Below are 23,912 nucleotides of genomic sequence, written 5' to 3' on the forward strand. Positions count from 1 at the left end.
TTAATATAGTTAATACAGGCGTCAATGTAGTTAATATTGGAGTTAACATAATTAATATTGGCGTTAATATAGTTAATATTGGAGGTAATATATTTAGTTAATTAACTATATTTGTTTGAGTTAATATAGTTAATATAGGAGTCAATATGGGAGTTAATATAGTTAATATAGGCGTTAATATAGCAAATATAGGAGTTAACGTAGTTAATATAGAAGTTATAGTTAATATTGGAGCTAATATCGTTAATATAGGAGTTAATGTAGTTAATATAGGAGTTGTTAATATAGTTAATATAAGAGTTAATATAACTAATATAGAAGTTAATGTAGTTAATATTGGAGTAACTATAGCTAATATAGGAGTTAATACAGTTCATACAGTAGTTAATGTAGTTAATATAGGAGTTAATATGGGAGTTAATATAGTTAATATAAGATTCAATATAGCTAATATAGGAGTTAATGCAGTTAATACAGTAGTTAATGTTGGTAATATTAGAGTAACTATAGCTAATATAGGAGTTGATATAGTTAATACAGTAGTTAATGTAGTTAACATGTGCGCCTGTCAGTAAACAGTACAGACACTTTTATGTCACGCGCAGCAAAATCCCAATAAAGTTAACCTGAAACACAAACGCTGCAAGGCCTGAAGACGGTTCGGACACCAGTTTAACGCTAGACTGGCAGACAGAAACACAAACAAACCAATTCATAAACAAATAAATAAACGGGAATACACATTTTCATAAACTCGGCTGTAAGTAGCTGAATTCACCACGTGGCCCTGGCGTATAAATAACAAATCAGTGTAACTTAACCTGATTCGTTCGTTGAGAGTTTTTTCTTTATTATTATTTCTGTATTTATTTCTGGTGACCTCATATACACAACTCTGTGGTGTATTGGGCCGTATGGATATGGTCTATTTACCGGCGTGCTGCATTACACCTCATGTCCGTTCGCGCGTTTCTATTTCCCGCCGTTTTCCACACCACAGTGCGGTGGGTACCGGATCATGACTGTCGGCCCCCCGGGAAAGGGGGGGGGCAGTGTGTCGTACAGGTGTGGTGTATGAGCTGTACACAGCATACATACATACATACATACATACACACTGATGTGAACAGGATTTGAGTCCGTATGACGTACTCTGACCGTCTGTCTGTCCTGCGACGTCATAACACATAAACAGTTAAATTAGGAGTTCAACTCATTATTTCATACATCTAACGAGGCCATTAGTTTATCAGTTGCTAATTGTGATCAAAGATATAAATTTTTACAACAAAACCACAACATCATCATCGTCATCATCATCAACAACAACAATAATAATCGTAATCATAATAAAAGTTCCTATCAGCGGAGGCCTGGGTACGACGTTAAACTGCGACCGCCGGGTCGTCGGCGACTAAACCGGAACCCCCGCCCCTCACTTCAACCCTTGGGTTGTTGTGAGGAGGGTGTGCAGACCCCCAGCAGGACTAAAAACAAAACCCGTCTCAGGGCGGATGAGTTCCTCTGAGAACCAGCGGCCTTCCATACCTGGAGAGGAGACAGGGACCACCAGGGACCACCAGGTACCCCCCCCCCCTACTGACACACAATGACGACTCAACCCGGTGAAGCACCGGCTGTGCTCCTACCACCTCAAACAAGGTTACGGAAGTGATGATGATGATGAAGATGCTATTGGCGGAACGAGGCCTATATGAAGACTAACACACCTAACTGTAGATATACTGACTTTTATACTGAATGCTGAATTTAACTTTTCCATATACGTATTTTCGATTAACACAAGCGTTTCCTATATATTTTTATTTATTTATTTATATTTATATAATTGGTTTTATATAACAATTACATATATAATTACGTATGTATGTATAACAAGTACACATATGTAGCTATATATATGTATGTATATGTATGTATGTAGTATGTGTATATGTGTTTGTATATATATATGTTTTATATATATATATATATATGTGTGTGTGTGTATGTATAGATATAGATATAGATATATAGATATGTAATTGTTTATATTGGTAATTGGGCTGACCATAAAAAATGTTTCATATTCTTTTCAGATTCGTAGAGTTCGTCTAATGAAACATCTTTCACAACTTTGGTAAAATAACTTTTTTTCCCCACCTGATGGAGAGAAGGAAAGTGAAAGTCTGTCGTATAAATCCTTTTCGTGACCTGAGTTAGAAGATAACGCTCTATCGCAGTCTAACAAAAGATGTTATGGAAGGGGGGAGGTGGGGTGGGGTGGGGGGGTCACCGTCCCCTCGGCCTCAGTGTAGTGTTCAGACTGTGCGGTGCCGGGCTGATAACGACACACGTACGGTGTGCAGGACAAGTGCAGCCAATAGGCGGTGGTGTGTCGTCCTCTGAAGGAGCTCTGCTCCGGCTTGCTCCCGCGACTGACCTAAATAAAGCCTCTGAGGCAGACCGCGCAGACTATAGACCACCACGCGGACCAGCACAGGGGTAGTCATCCTCTCCTGCGTTGTCATAAAGACCGACTCGCGGATCTACTAACATACTCTCTCTCTCTCTCCCTCTCGCTCTCTCTCTCTCTCTCTCTCTCTGGGTTTTCCTGTAGCCTCATGGACGGTCCGGGATGGTTCGTGTACCCTATGGACCAGAAGACTGCACCGAAGATGAGCACGGAATGATCCTACACAACGCATGCGTATTCAAAGGTTGAGAAAAGAAATATATATATTTAAAAAAAGAAAAAGAAAACCATAGTCATCATGCTTGACAGTAAAGCGCCGGGATCGTCCTTCTCCATTGAAAACCTGCTCCGCTCCACCCGGACCGACGACCGAGGAAGAGCTTCTTCGCTCGGCGGCCGAGTTGAAGCCAAGCGGGCTGAAGTTGGAGGGGAGAGCCGCTGTTCTCCCTCTGCGGCCCGGATCTGTTCTCTGGGACTGGACGGGGAACCGGTACACGATAGAGACACGCTGGACTGGTGCGGGACATCCCCCGGCGACCTCTATACCAGGAGTGAGTGTCCTTCCTCTCCCGTCCGTTTTGCATGTTTTTTTTGGGGGGGGGTTGCGCATATCGGTGGTACGCAGCGCTGCGAGCGGTTATTCACCACATTTAGTAGAAACAAGTGGATTTGTAATTAAGGCTGCACAACAGCAGACATGGCACGTGCCAATCACGTTATGCGTAACACTTGTCATTGTCCCGCATGCCTGAAACACAGTGAGCACAGACGGAACCCGGGTTTCATTGAATACGGGGGGGGCTGGTTTAAGACACACACGCAAAAAATCCTTGAAACGACAAGATTGTGCGTAACACTCGTGTGATCCGGCACGGGAAAGCTACTGCGCGGCCATTATTATAGAGCAAATTCTAGCGCTGTTCCGTGTTTTACTACATTGTTTTGTTCCATGACTCCTCGCAGGTCCACAGCACCGACCCAGGACCAGGACCTCGGCGCCCACGGGACGCCGGGAGTCCCCGACTTTACCGGCACCGGCGGACGACAACGACGAGCCGGTGGAGAGAGGAGACACGAGTATAGCTGAAGACCGAGACGAAGACGAGGAGGAGGTGGTGGTGGTGGTGGAGGAGGAGGAGGAGGAGGAGGAGGGGGAGGAGGAGGAGGATGAGGAAGAGGAGGAGGGGGAGGACGTGGCGAGGTCCCCCTGCTTCGCGCAAAGCGACGCAGACGACGCCAAAATAGTGGCGACGCGCAAGAAGAAGACGCGCACCGTGTTCAGCCGCACTCAGGTGTTCCAGCTGGAGTCCACCTTCGACCTGAAACGGTACCTGAGCAGCTCGGAGAGGGCGGGGCTGGCCGCCTCCCTCCAGCTCACCGAGACGCAGGTGAAGATCTGGTTCCAGAACCGGCGGAACAAGTGGAAGAGGCAGATCGCCGCCGACGCGGAGGCCGGCGGAGGAGGAGCCGCCGTCCCGTATCCGGCGCAGAGGATCGTCCGCGTGCCCATTTTATACCACGAGGCTCCCTCACCCACCGTGACCCTGACTAACCTGACTAACTTGCCCCAAGTGTCGCCCCCCGTGGTTGGCTTCTCTAACGCTCTCAGTTACCGTTTTACCCACTTCAGCCACCCGGTGTCTTTCCTATAACCGCACCGCAGATCCCTGGACTGGTCTGGACTGGACTGGTCTGCTGTGACCCTTTTTTTTTCTCCCCAAAATGGGGGTGCTCGCGCATGCTTGTCCCAGGGACACTGATGAAGCACTTCCAGACAAGTCCGAAAACACATACACTGGTTTGCAAAACAAAAAAAAAAAAAGTATCTGAGCCTTTTCCTTTTATTTAACACGTCACACGAGTTTCAAGAAGACACATGATTTGGGATTTTATAATTTAAAAAAATGCACTACTGATCCGCATTAATGCTTTGTAATATAATTGAACTGGCCTTAGGCAATTAAGGCAGCTTAATTAACAGGCAGCGAGGTGTGTTTGTTGGACTCATTTAGCTGTTATCTAGCTGTACATAGGGCTACTCTTTGTCACGACTTATTTAAAAAGGATTTGATACAGTATTTTGTACACCGATGTGTTCCCACATGAATAAAAACTCTCGTTCTGCACTAAATGTGTCTCGCCGCCTTCTTGGGGAAGGACGCTTTTCCACAAGGGCCTGAGGAGCCATTCGCTTCACCTGCGAGTCAGCAAACCAGGGCTCCCTCCTGTCTGCCCTAAAAAGCCAATCAGCACCAGTCCTGACGCTCACCGTTAGAGAGACGTATAACTGGATGAATAAATCAAATAAAGGTCATCATATCTATCAAGCGGCTGACTAATTCACACGGCAGATTACAGGCCTATATTCACAAGGAACAACCGTAAAATCGCGGCTGGAAAGTGACCAGCGTGCTTACCATACGACAGCCAAGCGAGTAAGCGCTCCCTCTCCTGTTAATTGGCGCGCATTAAGCAAAGAGACGTGATCTCCCCTGACAGAGCAGCGCCGAACGCTTTAAATGTTGCATCTGCGTAAATACGCTTCCCACCCTCGTCCGCGGGCCCGTTCGGCGTCACGCTGCCCGACGGCTTCGCCAATCAAAAGCCGCCAAAGCGCGGTCTTCCGGTTCAGCGAGTAACGGCGCGCCGACTCCGCCGCACGCGCGCTTAGTTGCGAACGGAGCAGCGATGGTGCTTGGAGCCTCCGAGGACGCTCACGCGGTAGGAGTCTCGCTCGTCGTCCGGGGTCCCGAGGCGCGGTCCAGTCTGGGAATATGAGCAAAGCGGACGTCCCGTGCCGATCGCTGACTTTCACCATCGACAACATCCTGAACCTGAAGCAGAGGAGCGGCGGTGGCGGCGGCGGCGGTGGCGGCGGCGGCTTGGGTGCCTACGCCTCGAAGGGGCAGACCGACAGCGGATGTAACGCCGACTTCCAGCCTCCGTACGTGGAGGAGCTGTTCCACGTCCGGAGGCGGCATCAGTCCGGCAGCTTATCGAGCGACACAGGTGAGTCAACTATCAAGACCTGCGTAGAGCCCCACCGCCCCCCCCCCCCCACTTCAACCCGGAGAATTAAGCGCGGCAGCCTGACAAGCGTCTCCAGTAACAGCGCTTGCCCCTGTCGCGGATCCGGGTCGCTTTGCATGCAGATGTGCAGGTTACCGAGTCCATGTCACCGAAATTCGTGCAGGACTTGATTTTTACCGCTGTCTCAAAAAATAATAATAATAAAAAAACAACAACAACACACGCTTTTGCTTCATTTCACAGCGCAGACAAACGGGGTCCTTCACGATGCCTCCGACGGTGCGGGGACGGCCCGCCGGGACGGCGCGGTGACGATGATTGACGGCCGTGCGCGCGCGGAAAGCGCCCGCGACGCGTCCGAGCAACGCGACGCCGACGCGGAAGCCAAAGCGGCGGCGGTGAAGAAGAAGACGCGCACCATCTTCTCCAAAAGACAGATATTCCAGCTGGAGGCCACCTTCGACGTGAAGCGGTACCTCAGCAGCACCGAGCGGGCCTGCCTCGCCAGCTCGCTGCAGCTCACCGAGACGCAGGTGAAGATCTGGTTCCAGAACCGCCGCAACAAGCTGAAGAGGCAGTTGTCCACGGACATGGACGGGTCCGTCGGCGTGGAGCCCTACTGCGACGCTGGGAAAAATGTGCAATTACCGACTTTTTACAAGGACGGCCACTTTTTGGGCGGCTGCCTGTTGCCGATGCCTTTCCCCGTGATGTACCCTGCGGCTGCAAACGCTGCGCCTTACGTCTACTTCTCCACTGCTGGCAAATGTTTTGGTCTGTTCGACTCGGATGGATGACCGCAGGTGCTTGGGATGCAGACGTGGACTTGTTGTATGGCGATCATACGGACGTAGTGCCCAGTGACATGTGATGTTATCAATTTTGATTTTTTTTCTTTCTTTTTTTTGGGGGGGGGGCAGTAGGCCTTTCACTTCTTTTCATGGGGCTTATAAAAACCCTCCCATGTCAACATATCAACTAATGCAAGAAATGCATGTGCCACTTTTTGTATTATTATTATATTATTATTATTATTATTATTAATTCTAAATGTATCATCACAAAAATATGCATGCATGAAAGAAGGCCTGTTGGACTTTCAGCAGTTTTACTTCGGGCAGTAATATCATTTGAGTGAATGTACTTTAATGTTAACTTGTCAACATACTAGCATATCACTGTGTCGACACCTGGGCTGGCTGGTTCACACACACACACACACACACACACACACACACACACACACACACACACACACACACACACACACACACACACACATTACAGTTTGTAATATTTTTCATCTGTCGTCTTGAATTCAGTTCTCCCCGTGTGCAGTAACATTTCAGTTGTATTTATATATATATATATATATATATATATATATATATATATATAGGGCCTTACTATTACTCGTTTAAAACTGTTTCTATTCACTTGACTTTTCATACACAGGTTGTAAAGCCTGTTGAAATACAGAATATCTCGACCATGATGAATATATGCAATAAAAAAAACCTAATATTTGCAGTATTTCCAAACTTTTGTTGAATCGCAACTCTGAAATGTGTCCTGACGGAATGAATGAAGAGGTTTTGTCCCGCCGTGGCTCGTGCGCACAAACGTGTTCCTACACACTGGTGGGACAATTTAGCCCTTAACTTTGTCTGGCAGGCGACACAGAAAACCCTGCTGGGTACGTGTACAAATCCTTCCCCCTGCCTAACATATAAAGCCACTTTATTTGACATTGTATTCTTACAACGAATTTGTTCTCTGCATTTAACCCATGCTATTGTATAGGAGCAGTGGGCAGCTGCAGCACCCGGGGACCAACTCCAGTGCCTTGCTCAGGGGCACAGGCAGGAGTATTAACCCTAACATGCATGTCTTTTTGATGGTGGGAGGAAACCGGAGGAAACGCACGCAGACACGGGGAGAACACGCGAACTCCACACAGAAAGGACCCGGGACGACAACCCCGGGGGTTCGAACCCAGGACCTTTCTTGGTGTGAGGCGACAGCGCTAACCACTGGGCCACCGTGCCGCCATCTTTCGTCTACCTCTTGCAACGGGCAACCACCCAGGCTTGCAAAGACATCAGTGTTAGCCAAGTGGTGTCTAGAGGCAGGGGGTCACCCAGGTTTACCCCGTCGCCTCCGAGACAAAGTTCAGGGCTAAAAAAAAAAACCCCACGAGTCTGTAAGAGGCCCGTTGTCTCCTATTATGCGTCAACGTTGTGTGGAAGTAATTTGTGCTGTAACTTTACTTTTCATTTTCTACAATGTGCATTTTGGCTCTACAGGTAAAAATAAATAAATAAAGTGTGTCTTATTTCTAGTATTCGTCTGAAAATACCTTAACAACCGACAAACCCCGCCAGACACTGTACAAAAGCTGTGTTTCGAGTTTCTGTGATTGTAGTGATGAGTATTTTTTAAATACTTTGGATTCTTTTCACACCCAAAAGAGTTAAAGATGGGAAAATACGCGAGTGAAAGTATGGGCTTAAAGTTGGTTTTCACTACATTTAACCTGATATTAACTCTGGGTAGGCACGAGCGGAGAGACAACATCTCCTAACGCTGCACAGCTCAGCAGAGGAGGTTATTCCTCAGTGGTGCATTTGTTGCAGAGCATAAGCTGCAGACAGGACGGCTGTTATGGAGGTACACCGTACCGAAGCTGCAGAGGGGCTGACACCGGCTTACACTCATCTTCTTCTCCTTTTTCTTTTTACTACTTTAATTAATCCCCTCGGGGCAATTCTTTTTCTGCATTTAACCCATCCTAGCTGTGTAGCTAGCAGCAGTGGGCAGCTGCTAGTGCAGCACCCGGGTACCAACTCCAGCTCTCCCTTCCATCGCCTCGGTCAGGGGCACAGCCAGGAGTATTACCCCTAACATGCATGGTTTGTTTGTGGTGGTGGGAGGAAACCGGAGCACCCAGAGAACACCCACAGCAGACACGGGGAGAACATGCAAACTCCACACAAGAGGACGACCTGGGATGACAACCCCGGGGCTCGAACCCAGGACCTTCTTGCTGTGAGGCGACAGCCCTAACCACTGGGCCACCGTGCCGCCATGCACGATTGTGCCACATCTCTGATTGCAGCATGACCTCTCATGCCACTCTGCTGTGCTTTACCATCACCAGTGTCCCAGCTGAGAGGGGCAGTAAGATGGAGCTGCCACTGTTCACCCACATGGCAGGCCTTGTGGACTCGTGTCCTTCCTGTGAGTGTGTGTGTGTGTGTGTGTGTGTGTGTGTGTGTGTGTGTGTGTGTGTGTGTGTGTCAGCCGAACCCGGTAGTCTTCTATTTTCTGCAACTTCTCCAAAGCAGGTCCTGGTGCGGATGCCCTAAGGCCGGTGAGGACCCGGTGACAGCTGGGCCTGTTGACAAAAAGCCACCAGGCCACCATGGAGGGGTCGTACGCGTACCATGAATTAGAAATATGCACTAGTGGCAACACGCACACTTCCTGTTTTACATTAACTTACTGCATGTTTTTACCAGCTCGCACAAAATTATCACTCTAAGCGTTGTTTTCAGTCTGTTGTTGTCAAACATTAAATTGTGTTTGTAAATTCAGAGGGATTGAAGGAAATCTGGAGTTTTTTGTTTTTTTTGTGCAATGTAAGCTTTATCTCTCCAAACTTGGAGTGTTGGAAATGTACTGCCGTGTCATTATTTTATATGATGCAGTAGACCATTCATATGCAAATGAGAGGCACACACACACGCGCACACACACACACACACACACAGGAACACACTAAAAACTTTCACGCTCGATCTGAAGTTTTAATGACTTAAATGATGTATGCAAATGACACCAATAACCCGTTAAACTTTACTACAGGCATATTTCCCTTATCTTTATCTCGTTTGTCTCAATTAATGGTGCAAAATTATTACAAATTAGATAATTATTGCTGTTCTTTTTTACTTATTTTTTTATTTATTTTTGGGTTTGTTTTTTTTTTGGAGTTTTTGGTCATATCTGATAAGACCCTTTGGGGTCTCAACACAAGCCAGCCTGCTTGTCGTCTTCCCCTGCTGTCCCGCTGACTGTAGTTGCCCCGTCTAGATGCCGAGGCAGTAGTGAAACGTGAGTTTGCGAGTGAAAATGTGGTTAACGCCGAAGTGAAGCTGACAAAAACGAGACAGGCCCAGAAAAGCCCCCTGAATATTATCTTCCATCTTGACGCAGCCTCTGCACCGGCCTCCACGGGAATAAACACAACACTTATTTTACTTACAGTTGAATATGAAAGCAGATGATTATTGTGGGTTTCAATGTGTTTTTGTTCTCACCGGGCGCATCAGAAGAAAACAAGCTTCCTGTAAAAACACTTGCTTATCAGCGTACGAGTGTTGGCCCTGATGGCATCTCTAATGGAAGCCACAGGCGCCATCATCTGCATGCAAACGAGCTGATTTGCTGATTAAACACCAGTGGAGAGACTGTAATGCCAGCAGGTCGGTTGGGTGAGTGCTATATAACGCTGTTTGCACAACATAATTGAAAAAAAAAAGAGTCAGAAATATAGAGAGAGCCACGTTTCAAGTGTCAGAGCAGCTGTTTAGGACCCACAACACATGAAGAAGTCTTGAATGAAGCACTAATCTGGGACGGTTTGGTCAGTGGCTGCAGCAAAATTGCAAAAAAAAAAAAGAAAAATATGTGAATGCTTACTTTTCATATATGTCAACAATCTTTCACCAGCATAAAAATAAATATTAAAAAGTCATCATGACGCACGGTGCATGCTATCCTAAGGTGTATTTAGTACCGTTTGGTGGATACCGGCCTCGTAAATGGAGTTTATTGTCATTTCTTCTCGGACAGCAGCAGCTCAGCTCCCTGCCATTGAACGCCTGTTGGGTTTGTTTGTTTGTTCACGACACTGAATTTAAGATGGGGGGTGCTGGGGGACAGCGTGGCAAGAGTTCACCTCACCGAGTCATGTGTTTTCCATCAGTGCCTTCAGCTGTACGGACACACGTTGCTCCATGTAGCATGTGTGTGTGTGTGTGTGTGTGTGTGTGTGTGTGTGCGTGTGTGTGCGTGCGTGCAAGCAGCTGTCATGCTGCAAACATCGCGAGGCAAAATGATCAGGATGTCACCTTTTTCCACATGCAATACATCATGGAAAATTGAAGAGCCTTCACCGGGTCTAAAACCGGAGCATCTTATGGCAGCCCTGCCTACAGTGCAGTGCAGATGCAGAGATGCAGAGAGCTCGGCGTGGCGTGGCGTGGCGTGGTTATGTGCAAAGTGGTTGAACACAAAAATCAAACAAAAGAAGAAAAGAAAAAAAAGGGAAAAAGGTACAAATTTGCCCGTGTGATGAAAACTAAACATGGCTTGAAAGACCAGTTCAGACCAAAATAACTCACATCATGACATTAACATGGCTCGCGAGGCGCTGCAGTGTGCACGTGTGCACGGGTAATGTAGTATATGCCCAGTACCGTATACTATGTAGTGTACATGTTCCTGGCGAGTACACACTATGAGAGGTTTGCAACTTTCCAACTCTCCAACAGTTTATAACTGAAACACGCCTCCGTGCTAAAAACCTGCATTCATGCTACTCCTCATCATGTGGTTATGAGAAATTAGTAAGTTAATGAGATGCGGGCCCGTGGCCAGACAGAAGTCCTGTCTCTATCCCAGAGAGTTACTCTCCAAGCATTAAACATCCTGCAAAAAATGAAGAAAAAAACAACGTGTTTACAACCGGGTTATGTACGAGAGCCAGAGTCAGGGTTCCCCGCATAACTTTCCTTTGCCCTCTCCAGCCCGCGTGTGTTGTTTTTCGCACGTGTGCACGCCCGAGCGAGAGACGGGGAGAGAGAGAGAGAGAGAGAGAGAGAGAGAGAGAGAGAGAGAGAGAGAGAGAGAGAGAGAGAGAGAGAGAGAGAGAGAGAGAGAGAGAGAGAGAGAGAGAGAGAGGGGGCGGCTAAGCAAAGCATCCCTCCATAAAGAGGGGAGGAAACGGAGAAACGTGCGTGGAGCTAGATTTGCATCAGTGCTTCTGGAGAGATTTTTCCTAAAGGCCCCAGCAAGCTGCACTTACCGGGTGTTTCCGGGTCACTTCCCCCTTCAGTGCTGGAGCCTCTCGCTGCTTTCTCCCTGTCACAGCCGTTCAAAGCCCTGCTGCTGTTAACCTGTTCACTCAACCACTTAGTCTGCCTGCAAATCAGTTGTTGTCTCTAATAAATTCCTGTCTACCTTCCCCTGCGAACTGGCCGCAGCGCTGCATCATTACTCCCCGTAAAGGGAGAGCCCCCCGAACCTCGTCTGCAGAGCAAACCAAGGGAATTATTACTTTTGTTTTTGTTGCGACATCAAGTCGAGGGGCGTTATTTGATCCGATCGGTGTTATTTTTGCATTTTACGCTAGAGCAATAATCTCCAGAAGGGGGAAAAACAGGGGGTATAACGAACCTGCACCTAACAAACCCCACCTTGCATATGCCTGACCTTTTGATATGACGGATGCTTTTGTTTTTCTTGCCTACTAGTTTATTTTAATATACATACATACATACATGCATACATACATATATACATATATATTCAAGCTTGTACTGTCTCATAAAGAATGTATGTGACTCACTGGATTTTACATAAATACACACACACACACACACACACACATATATATATATAATTTTATTTATTTATATATCCACAGGATGTTGCAATTAAACCTTCAATGTAGAAAAAAGAGCTCAACAATTCAGGAGCAAAGATATATTTTTCAAAGTTGTTAAATGGCAGAACAAACTTGTTTCATGCTGCCTCTATATAGATAGATATAGATATATATTAAACATAGAGATAGATAGATAGATAGATAGATAGATAGATAGATAGATAGATAGATAGATAGATAGATAGATACAGATATATATTAAACATAGAGATAGATAGATGGATGGATGGATGGATGGATGGATAGATAGATAGATAGATAGATATAGATATATATTAAACAGAGATAGCTAGATGGATAGATAGATAGATAGATAGATAGATAGATAGATAGATAGATAGATGAATAATATGTCTCTAAATGGGTCACCACTCTTCTGTATAGTAGTGACCCATTTTCCTATGATGTAGTATATATGTGCAGAGTATTAGTAGTGAAAAGTAAGTAATATTAATACTAATGCATCATTAAGGTATTCCTCTCCACTCACTGTAACACACGCGGGAAAACAACGAACCTAATGTATTTTCTTAAGAGTTGCTGCACGCTTCCTTGAAAGGCTGTTTTAATTAGTAGATGATTCAACAGCCAGGCATCACATGACCAGCCTTCAAGATGCGTTGTTTCCACGCAGTTTAATAGTAAACTGCACCCTAAATATGCAATAACACAATGCAGTATTCTTCAGTGTGGAAAAATTGTGAACTGACATCATCATCATCATCATCTTCATCGTAATCATCAACTTTATAATCATCATCATCATCATTATCATTATTATTCTCATTAATTATTATTCTCATTTATTATCATTATTCCAAGATGGTTTGAATGCGGGGCTATGTTTTCTTCTTCTCTGTTTATGCCGTCTTCTAGTGGAAACCAAAGAACACCAGTTGCAAGCTCAAAGCAAACGTTGTCTAAGAGCTTCTTGCTCCAGCAGACCGGCAGGGGTCCTTTCTAAATGCAAATAATCCACTACAGATTAACTGCGCCATTACTGCAATATGGCTACTTGTGCCACCCTAAATCCCATTCAAACACGTTCACACCTAAAGGGGCTGTGGTCGGACCCCACGTACCAAAACAAGACTCAAGATACAGTCTCGCGGGGAACGCTGGCAAGAGAAATGAGGAGAGGAAGAAGTTGAGAGGAGGTGCCAGAGCATCGTTAAACTAAATGATCAATGAGTTATCGAAACAGTAAGCCGCGGCATGACGGTTTCGCTCTTTAATGTCGAAAATAAAACATTACAGCCAAGGTGCAAAACTTTGCTAGAGTGAAAACATCTGCAGCGTTACGAGGTGTCATAACTCCCACTATAAGTCACTGTGTCAAGGCTAAAAAACACGTTTGATACTGTGTGCATCCTCCCATAAATCATCATATCAAGGCTATAAAATATGTATACCGTGAGACGTGTTATCGTAACCCAACACACATGCAGCATTTCTTCATTGCTAGTCAGAAATGCATGCGACACATTGCAAAATCAGTGTGCCTGCATGTGTGTGTGTGTGTGTGTGTGTGCATGTGTTTGTGCATGTCTCTTTGTATGCACGTGCATTGGTGTGTGTGTGTGCCTGCACGTGCGCGTGCCCCGCCCGCTTGGCATGTCTTCGTGCAGTATCTAAGGCAGAAGGGTGGGGTTTACAGTCGCCAGACTTCCTGACTCTCCCGGTGTCGGACACTGGCGAGGGCAGCATTCCCTCTTTGTGTCTAAGCGCTCTGCTCTCCAACCGCAAGGTTCAAATGACCCCGGCGGCTGCCTGCAGTCTGCCCCGGGCCGGGCTGTAATCCCCAGCCTTGTCTGTCAGAGGCGAAGAAAAATCCATGTAAATCTCAACCTGATCAAAAAGAGTCTAGAGCCAAGACACCATGTGCACTCATTTAGGGGCTATCGATGACTGGTGAGTATTGTGGGGTAGTTTAATACACACGATTGACTTACTGCCAATGGTGGCTACAAAGAACGGTGGGTTTTTTGGGGGGTTATTTCCCCCCCCATCTGCGAAGAAACAGAACTGTGAGTTTGGTGCAGTTATTCTGGGCTAATGTATGCCTCAAGGCCATCCAGAGCTGTCAGCGCTCCCCTCCAATCTGACCATCAATACTCCCACACAGCACATGGTTTTGATTCCACGTTAAGTATATGAACGTTGAAAACTATTGTTTGAGATCATTGATCGGGAATTGCGAGGGGGTGATGCGGTCCCGGCGAATGGCTGCGGCGCGGGCCTTTTTGTCCGTGGCCCTGGAAAAAGGATACCCCCGGTGAAACGGAGATACGACGCGCCGCATTCACCACCATCTAACATCGCTGGGCCCAATTACAACGGTCAAATATCCGTGTGAAGGCTGGAAAAGTCGTATCAAATCACATCCAAAATGCAAAGAGGGTAAACGGGCAAACCGCGCAGAATGGTGTGTGTTACCGTTATGTGTGCGTGTGTGTACTAACTGTGCACAACTATAACTTACTCCACATTAAGCATACATCGCAAGTGGGCGAGTGTGCATTGGCTTTGTTTGTGTGTGAGGGATTGTGTGTGTGTGTGTGTGTGTGTGTGTGTCCGTTGTGCTAGACGGAGGGTATTCTACTTCCTTGTCTTTGTCTCCGAGAGTACGTCAGTGCCATCATATCACATTATATCTTCGTGACTGAGAGTGACAACGCGTACCGGGATTACTGCATCAATCATTTATCAGTGGCCTTGCTCATAACCAGACCTGAACGTCTGAATGGGTGTTTAATAACCCCGATAATGAGCAATTAATCCACGTTCACACTTTAACACTGATTGCGCCGCGCCGGAAAACATGACAGTTTTGCCATGAGCTCTCCCTGTGCACTCTAGTATGGGATTTATAATTACCACCAATTACTGTTTAGAGTTGCCATGGGGTAGGAGTGCATCTGCCACACCAGCCACGGTTTAAGGGTGGCGCTTGGTACCCAGTTCGATGTCATGCAACAGATGGGACTACTGTAGGGCAGCATACGTACGGGTACAAAAGTTATTCTGACAAAGCTGGCTCTTTATTCTATATGAGTTGGTCAAGGTGACGGACTAAAAAGATGAGAGAAAAGGATTTTTTTTCAACCACTTATTTACGCAGGGAAGGTTGACTGAGCAGATATTCGCCCCCCCCCCCCCCAAACATGAGGCCTCATTCCTCAAACGCTACAAGTTTGTTCTTACACAGCCATGGGATTTTCTAGCCCTGACGTTCGTCTCAGAGACCAGTGCAGAACTTGAGTAACCCCTGGATTTAGACATCGGTTGGCTAACGCTGATGTCTTTGCAAGCCTGGCTGACTGCTTGTTGCAAGAGGTGGACAATGCATGCTAGGGGGATGGAATTACAAATAACCATCAGGCTTTGCTCCCAACTGTCAGAAAAAACTGAGGACTAATACATTCCATGGGTGTGTAAAAACAAATTTGTACGTACAAACGACTGATGAATGAGGCCCATTGTGCTTTACATTTATACTGTTTATTTAAATGGGAAGATGGCAGCACGAATTCATGTTTGTGGCGGCCTCAACCAGTACCAGTGTGGGAAGAGGGTGGCGCGAATTCACGTTTGCAGTGGCCTCAACCAGTACCGTCCATGCAGCGTCTTTGTCCACTTCTGAGTCTAAGTTTGTGTCTTCATTTGATGGCTGGCAGAGCTGGTGCTGGATCGGCTGGGAGCGCTTGGTGTGCTGCGTCCTGTGGGCCCAGGGACCACAGCCCTGCCCGGAGCTACGCCTGAAGAGGAAGCACTGAGAGTGGTCTGACAGGACGCGGAAGCGGGGCAGGCTAAGCTAACTGCTAGCCCATGCAGACCGGCAGTTCCGATAACACCGAGGGCGGTCTGGTGGTGGCCTCGCCTAGCGTTGACTGTGTTTTTGGTGTCGTTGTGTGGAGTGCGGGGAGGTGTGTCAAAGGTGTCTGGCTGGGAGAGCTGGCGCTGGATCGGCTGGGAGAGCTTGGTGTGCTGCGTCCTGTGGGCCCAGGGACCACGGCCCTGCCCAAAGCTGCGCCCGAAGAGGAAACACTGAGAGCGGTCTGACAGGACACGGAAGTGGGGCAAGCTAAGCTAACTGCTAGCCCATGCAGACCGGCAGTTCTGACAGTCATCCTGTGTTCATTCTCTTGGATAGTGATTTTTTTGTAGTTTGATATATGTGTTCTTGTAATTTTGGGATATGTGTATTTGTCCTTGTGTTGTACTGCTGTGGGCTGGGGGAAACGACAAATAAAGTGTTCCTGATTCCTGATAATTGTATGATCCATTACCACATCTAAGCTTCCTGGTACAAAGGTACCTTGCTCAAAGTTGGGGGGGGGGCAAGGGGGCAGTCAACTTAAATATTGCAGCAAGTTAAGGGAGTTGAACTAGCAATCCTGTAATAACAAATTTAGTCTCTAGTCTACCAACATCCCAAAATGATTTGCATAAAAAATATTCAACATGTGCCAGATCAATCCACAAATATAATCCACAAATATGTCCAGAATGCGGTATGAGGCTTTAGCTTGCGGACATCCACAGCATACTCAGATGGCCTGTTTCTAGAAGAACAGGCATGGCCTGGATTAATAGTTTCACACGATGGAAATAATTTTCCCATTCCAGTTTGTTGCTCTTATGCGTAGGGACATCTGGCACTAAAAAAACCACAGACCGTTGATCAAGTACCTCTGCAACCAGGAAATGGAGACAACGGTTTGCCAGACACCTAAATCTGTTGCTGAAACCATTATTTCTATGCACGGTAGGTGGAAAACTCCCCCTTCACTGTTAGATTTGAGAGAGATATTCCTGTCCACAGACATTAGGGGGGCTGGAATAATGTCAGGCCAAAAGAATAACACAAATTAAACGCACTTGTTTCTGCTGCTTCATCTTGTCTGGGTTATGGCATAGCCATTTATGCTTAGCGCAGGGATATATTTCTCAGATTTGGCCGCTTCGGAGGTAAATGTAGGATGCAAAACTCTTGCACGTCCACTGTGTTGAATATCAACTTGAATTCGTCCTCTGGGGAAACGGAGAAGTGCAGCCCATCAGGGAAATGTGAGGTATGAGCCATCGTACCGGAGTAACTTAATTCTAATGTGGTGAAGGTGAGGGGACTGCTGGGGAAACTACGGGGACATTCAAGAGCGGCGTGTGATTTTTTCAGGATTATTTTTCGCCGTATCGGGGCATTTTAGAAAACCGACACCTGCAAAATATTCCAGCCGTCCTCCACATTTTTCATGGCGTTTGCCAGTGACCGCGCCACATCCCTTGAACGTCTCTCCGGTGGTGTGCTAAGTTCTGCCTAAGAGGGGGGCTTGCCCCGAGGACTCAATGACACAGCACTTTACAACATAAACAACACACCATTCATTATGACTGGTAACCCGATAGCGACTGAGGGGATCTGGACCGTCCCACCAGGCTTTCAGAGGCCCTATTGATCCATTAATTTAGTCGACTTTAGTGGTCTGGAGTGACAGAGTGCCTCTGTAAATTGAATGGGGGCTAAGGGATTACAATGACCGTATCTGATGAAAAGGTCCTGCATGAGTGGCGACGACATAAATAAAGCCAAAGGTCATCCATCTTCCTTTCACAAGGGACAAGACCTCTGTGTCAAAGAAAATCTAGTCTAAACCGCCCCCCGCCCCCCCCCCCCAAAAAAAAGCCCTCTGGTGGCAAATATGTCACGACGCTCGCAAAGACCATTCAGACGTTAGCGAGTGAGTTTGCTCTTCTGAGATGAGAACTGCCGAGTGTGTGTTTTCGACGGTGGAGTTGGCCAAGGTGGACCGACGGCGTTAAAAATAGAAGCTGCGTCTTCTGTTTCTTGTGCTTTTTATAGCCCACCCTGTGATTTGGCAAGTGCCCCAAGTGCTGCTAATTCACTTTTCCCCACAAATAATCTTGGTTCCAAGACACCCACAAGACACTTTTCAGCAGTTGTGTTTTCGGAACGACACGCAACATGCATTACCCACTGCTCCCGAGGGCCGCGCGGCCATCTTGCAGCCCACATTTGCTCGGATGCCCTTCGACGTATGACAACGGGTCACCTCGTTACGGCCCTCAGCAACGAAATGGCCTGACCTTGTGGGGCACCCGTCTAGCCGACTTCAAACCCCCGTGTCATCTGCCTCTCCATCACAGTGTGTCATCACACCGTCGCACACATCTGTTGAGCGCAGCTGAGTGACTGCAGGGCAATCGTGATCAGTGGCGAGCCTGATCAGTGATGCCACTCAGGGTGACAGAGGTATGAAAATCATTTACGGGGGGGGGGGGGGGGAGAGAAGACACAGGAACCTCGAATCCCCCTGCGGTGGGAGAAATCCATCGCTGCACACACAACCGCCCCTGTTTTTAGGATCATTGTACATACATTGTACAAAAGACCCACATAAATCAATACCACGAGTTGAGGGAAACAGATACTTGAGACTAATGGACATTGGGAATTGCGGCTGACGGGCGCAAGGGGCTAAAATTCATATTGATACAGACATCACAAGCCAGCGGGCTCTGAGGGGCCAGGAGGAGGTCACATGTTGCTTTGACAGCCTACCCCTTCTTAATGGAAGCCTATCGACTGAATTAAGGAGAAGTTGCTGTGACTAACGTGTCACTAGGAGGCAGGGAGTCTCCGCATGCGTGCACGCCAACATGCGTGCACGTTGTGTCTGTGTGTGTGTGTGTGTGTGTGTGTGTATGTGTGTGTGTGTGTGTGTATGCCCGCACAAAACAGAGTGTGTCTGTAAACGTAGGCATATCAATATCTCAGCCTTCTCTTGAGGGATCCTCTTTCTGATCAATAGCGAGGTGCTCATCAATGGTAGTTTTGGTAACATTAAATAACTGTCTTGTTTTGGCTCAGCCTTGGAACTCTCTACACGTCTGATGCACTACCGGCTCTTAAACGTTACAGAAGAAAAGGGCGCCTTTGCTAGGCTCATTGTTTTTAAATCGTGGCGTTCTTGCAGAAAAGCTCAAGTTGTCACGTTGAGAAGTTATATGTATGGCTTGTTGTTTCCACTCCCATAATCGGGACACTGTGGACCCCATATGTGTATCAAATGTAAGCTGGACTCCACTGAAAACAGTGGTGTGCGGCGCAACAGATGCTAGCCAGACTAAACTCATAATTGGATTTGGTATCAAACTTCTATGAGCGCTCCGTGAGACGCTGCTTCTTCGAACAACATTGACACGTTTGGTGTGGCGTGGCGTGATGGATGCCGCTACACTGCTCCTCAGCATGCAGTGATCCTTTACAATGGTCATTCACGTGCCATATTTGGAATAAACGAGGCACTTTTTTTGGGGGGGGGGGATGCTCAAGAACTCAAGCATTACTGATTTAAACCTTTGGATTATCAAATTTTACAAGCATGTCCAAATACATATGTGCATGTTTTGTTTTTTTTTTATTTTGAGATACTTTATTGATCCCTGTAGGGAAATTACACTCTGCATCAACCCATCCTCGCTGTGGAGCTAGGAGCAGTGGGCAGCCGCAGTGGGCAGCCGCCGTGCAGCGCCTGGGGACCAACTCCAGTTCTCCTTTCCATTGCCTTGCTCAGGGGCACAGACAGGCGTATCAACCCTAACATGCATATCTTTTTGACGGTGAGGGAAGCCGGAGCACCCGGAGAAAACCCACCGCAGACACGGGGAAAACATGCAAACTCCACACAGAGGACGACCTGGGATTACCCCCAAGGTTGGACGACCCCGGGGTTCGAACCCAGGACCTTCTTGCTGTGAGGTGACAGTGCTAACGACTTCACCACCATGCCGCCAGTTATGTGAATTATTATAGAATAGCGCTAAAAAACAAGACACAGCATTTTTTGAGGCAACCTTTTCGGGTCTGCTGGTTAAATTTCACTTCGTGTGATGTAGAGCTGAGCAATATATTGATATATTATCAATACTGTGATATGGGACTTGATAGTCTCTGGGATTTCGGTTCCGGTGTTATGGGGATTTTACTTAAATGTTGTCATTCCCTGGTCTTGAAGGCTGTATTACACTGAAGTGACAACTGTCTGAACTTATTCGACTTTTTGCTGTGTGAAATGACCAATGCATGTCTCTACCTGCTTGGTCATCATATCCACATCATAAATGATCATTTCTCAACATGTTCTTGTTGTAAATATCTTATGAAAGCACCAACAGTCACCCCCAAAATACTGCAATATTATCAATGTGGAAGCACTCGGGCAAAACGATTGTGATATTTGATTCTGTCAGTATCGACTAGCCCTGCTGTGTAAACTCATACATGACTGAGCCGCTGACTCATTGTGGGGCTGCAGCGTGAAAATGACAGATAATTGACAGCTGCTATATTTCCTGTTGATTTGCCCTCCTCTTCTGAACAATTGGCAACCGGATGGTAACCTGACCCACATCTCCCGCCAAAAAAAACCCCCCAAAACAACATTTTGCACTCCTCTGAACTGGCAGCATGGACTTAAGAGTGATTTCTCCCCGGGGGCCGAGCAGATGCACATCATTCAGCTCACACTATGTGACATGCTGACAGCTTCAAATCATAAGCGCAATAACCCAGTCATGGGAATTTATCGTTGGAAAACACACAAATCACTGAGCAATCAGTAGCTGGCTGGCGCACAAACAGCTTTGGTTGATGCAATGAAAAGGGCAACTCCTAAATACGGATCATTGGATTGTGAGCTAATAGCCTGAGTGGTAGGTGTTGCGGCTGCCAGATAGGTGCACCTGTGGCTCTCCAACAAGCCATGTCATGCTATTAAGACCATTACCAATAAGCACCAAAGTCCTCCATTGAGTCATAATGTCTGGCAACAACATTTATTTTCAGCATGAATACGAGTGAAGGCTGTAATGAAGTAACGGTCTAAGCAGGGACGGCGGGTAATAGGCTAAAGAAGGCTAAGCCTGCCCTAACTGCTGGCTATTGTGTACCCTACAAGGCCATATGTCCGGCTTTTGGACAGACTCCCGATTTTTCAGCTTTCTGTCCGGCGTCCAACGCAACGTCTGGACAGACACCCATTTGTCCTCCATTTGACGGTATTGAATAAGAATTGTGCGTGCTCATAAATTAACTCCCAGAGTGCCCGAGTGCACTTGTTACACTTTGTTACACTCTGATTCACTGCATCTTATTGGCTGCTGTGAAAGAAGGCTGCGTTTTGATTGGCTAATGGTGCGTGCCGGTACTCTGAAAGTATTTATGATTGCAGTGATTTTCAGGGTCAATATCAATATTTTGTAGGTTATTGGCTGATCAAATCAATGATCTTGTATTTCATTGCTTTAATGTGTAAACGCTGGGGCTGTACAAGTCAGTCAAATTGCCAAAATGAAAAACTGTACACAACCCCGAGTGGCGTAAAGAATATACATGCATTACGGAAAGTGCCAAGGATGAATTTCATGCATTTTGCAAGCTTTGCCCAGCCGACGTTGATATGAGCAGCAAAAGAAAAAGGCAGTGACGTTTCTGGCCATTCTGGCGCCCAAGGCAAGACCCCCCCCCCCCCAAAAAAAATCTTCAGGGGAAATACCACTTTTAAATTGTACTATGATAAGCACGACATAACTAAAATTGCGACAGCCGGTGTGCAAAAAAAGATAAATAAAAAACGAGACTCGACATATTGTGTGAGGTTATAAAATAAATAATTAAAATATATAAACAATATAAAGTATAAAATAAATTAATAATAAATAAAACGAAATATTTGCTAATGTGCAATCAAATATCTAACAACAGCTGCATAAAGCGGGTAAACAAAAAAGACACTTAAAATTGCATTCTGTGCGCTATCACAGCAGATGGAAGGCAAGTTCTGTCTTAAAACTGGACACGCCTCGATGTCCTTGCTGCAAAATTATCAATAACATTTATGCTGCATCTATATTGATAATACAGCATTAATGATCGAGCTACTGCACAGCTAGGTATCGTTGCTGCTATGTACTGCTATACTCTATGTAGTTCTGGTTTAGCTTAGCTAGCTAGCTAGCTAGCTTAGCGCACTACATTTCTAAAGCTAAAACCAGAGACAGACAGATGCTTTTAAAAACGTCCATTGTCTGGCATCCCTACAGACATAAATGGCCGTGTCTGTGGGTGGGAAGCCGGATGTGGGTGTGTCCTGGTCGCTGCACTAGCACCTCCTCTGGTGGGTCGGGGAGCCTGTTGGGGGGGGACTGGGGGGAATAGGGTGATCCTCCCACGCGCTAAATCCCCCTGGCGAAATTCCTCACTGTCAGGTGAAAAGAAGCAGCTGGTGACTCCACATGTATGGGAGGAGGCATGTGGTAGTCTGCAGCCCTCCCCAGATCGCCAAAGGGGGTGGAGCAGCGACCGGGACGGCTCGGAAGAGGGTGGTAATTGGCCGGATACAACTCGGGAGAAAAAAACGGGGGGGGGGGATATACCTATAGATTGAATTACCCTCAAAATATATATATATTTTTAAGGGGCGGGTGGGGGCACTCAATTGCCCCCCCCGCAGGTGGTGCGCTAGGCACCAACTACGGGGGGTGTCTCGGCTGGGAGGGGGGGGCAGGTTGCCTATACCTAGAAACGCCCCTGGGAAAGGCAGCGATTGAACGGCATGCTACAGGTCATTAAAACAGGTAGTTGGTGTGGTCAAATATTATTCTTCCCCATCCTCAGCCTCACCCACTGCCTATGCGTCTAAGGGGGTATTGTCCATCCATCCATTATCCAAACCGCTTATCCTGCTCTCGGGGTGGCGGGGATGCTGGAGTCTACCCCAGCAGTCACTGGGCGGCAGGCGAGCGGGGGGGGGGGGGCACCTGTATCATACGTATCACCACTTGGTGATTATTGTGGTTGCGCAACATGACCGTTATTCCATTAAACTGAAGGTATCACTAAAACGGGGACAAGGTGGCCAGGGAGATTATTCCATATATATAGGAGTTGCAGGTTTGACCCATGCAACGGTCATTATGTCCTACCGAAGTGTCCATGAGCAAGTGACACTACTTCGACATACTCACTGTAAATCACTCGGGGTGGGGACGATCAGCTGAACGCCTGCAACGCAACCACAACTCACGTGTGGGAAACAACTGTGGTGCGAGGAGAATATCATGAGTATCCCCACACTACCTTCTGTGTTCCTGAATCATCAGCATGATTAACGAACAGTTTGCCATTCCACTTGCCCTCTGAGGCGGGTCTCTGAAGCAGAGCTGGAAACATTAGCGCTCCGACAGCAATGTGGCGTCCGTGCCAGGGCTTTGACCCGTTCAACCAGCTCTTTGGCCCTCGCTGAAATCCCAAGAGCAACACCATTTGTAACACTTCAGCTCTCTCTGTGGAAACCGCTCATCTGGAACAAACCCACCCGCTCCGACTGATATGTGCACACAGATGACGCAACCGAAATATCCCCACATTACTGCGCAATGTGCCAACACCATCATCCTCACCACCATCTTCACCACCATCGTCATCTTTAACGTAGCCTTTAAGCAGGTTGGGTGAACACCATCTGTTTACTCATCTGAAATACTTGACGTAAGACAGGGGTCCTGTTGCACGAGATCATGAAGATATACGTAATTTCCACTCAGTGGGGGAAAAGCTTAACGTTTCTTTTTCCAGAGTTGGGCGTCTCG

At 46.9% G+C, this 23,912-nt stretch overlaps 2 protein-coding genes across 2 annotated transcripts; both read left to right on the forward strand.

Moving 5' to 3' along the window:
• The first annotated feature begins 2,774 nt into the window (after positions 1-2,774).
• LOC130130483 (homeobox protein HMX1-like) lies at positions 2,775-4,128 on the forward strand. The gene is made up of 3 exons (XM_056300192.1): positions 2,775-3,027; positions 3,440-3,588; positions 3,640-4,128. The coding sequence occupies exons 1-3, from the start codon at positions 2,775-2,777 to the stop codon at positions 4,126-4,128; spliced, it is 891 nt and encodes a 296-aa protein (XP_056156167.1).
• Positions 4,129-5,161: 1,033 nt separating this feature from the next.
• Positions 5,162-6,303, forward strand: LOC130130484 (homeobox protein HMX1-like). Its single transcript, XM_056300193.1, has 2 exons — positions 5,162-5,485; positions 5,750-6,303. Exons 1-2 carry the CDS (start codon positions 5,251-5,253, stop codon positions 6,301-6,303), a joined length of 789 nt encoding a protein of 262 aa, XP_056156168.1. The 5' UTR covers positions 5,162-5,250.
• Positions 6,304-23,912: the final 17,609 nt, after the last annotated feature.

Source organism: Lampris incognitus, chromosome 20 (genome assembly GCF_029633865.1).
Source record: "Lampris incognitus isolate fLamInc1 chromosome 20, fLamInc1.hap2, whole genome shotgun sequence".
Classification (NCBI taxonomy): domain Eukaryota; kingdom Metazoa; phylum Chordata; class Actinopteri; order Lampriformes; family Lampridae; genus Lampris; species Lampris incognitus.

What these genes read in the sequence shown, in the direction of transcription:
- LOC130130484 (XM_056300193.1), top strand. Translation starts at nt 5,251, where the DNA reads ATGAGCAAAGCGGACGTCCCGTGCCGATCGCTGACTTTCACCATCGAC. An exon ending in CAGCTTATCGAGCGACACAG is followed by an intron (nt 5,486 to 5,749) that starts GTGAGTCAACTA and finishes TTCATTTCACAG; the next exon opens with CGCAGACAAACGGGGTCCTT.
- LOC130130483 (XM_056300192.1), top strand. Translation starts at nt 2,775, where the DNA reads ATGCTTGACAGTAAAGCGCCGGGATCGTCCTTCTCCATTGAAAACCTG. An exon ending in CGGCGACCTCTATACCAGGA is followed by an intron (nt 3,028 to 3,439) that starts GTGAGTGTCCTT and finishes GACTCCTCGCAG; the next exon opens with GTCCACAGCACCGACCCAGG. An exon ending in GAGACGAAGACGAGGAGGAG is followed by an intron (nt 3,589 to 3,639) that starts GTGGTGGTGGTG and finishes GGGGAGGAGGAG; the next exon opens with GAGGATGAGGAAGAGGAGGA.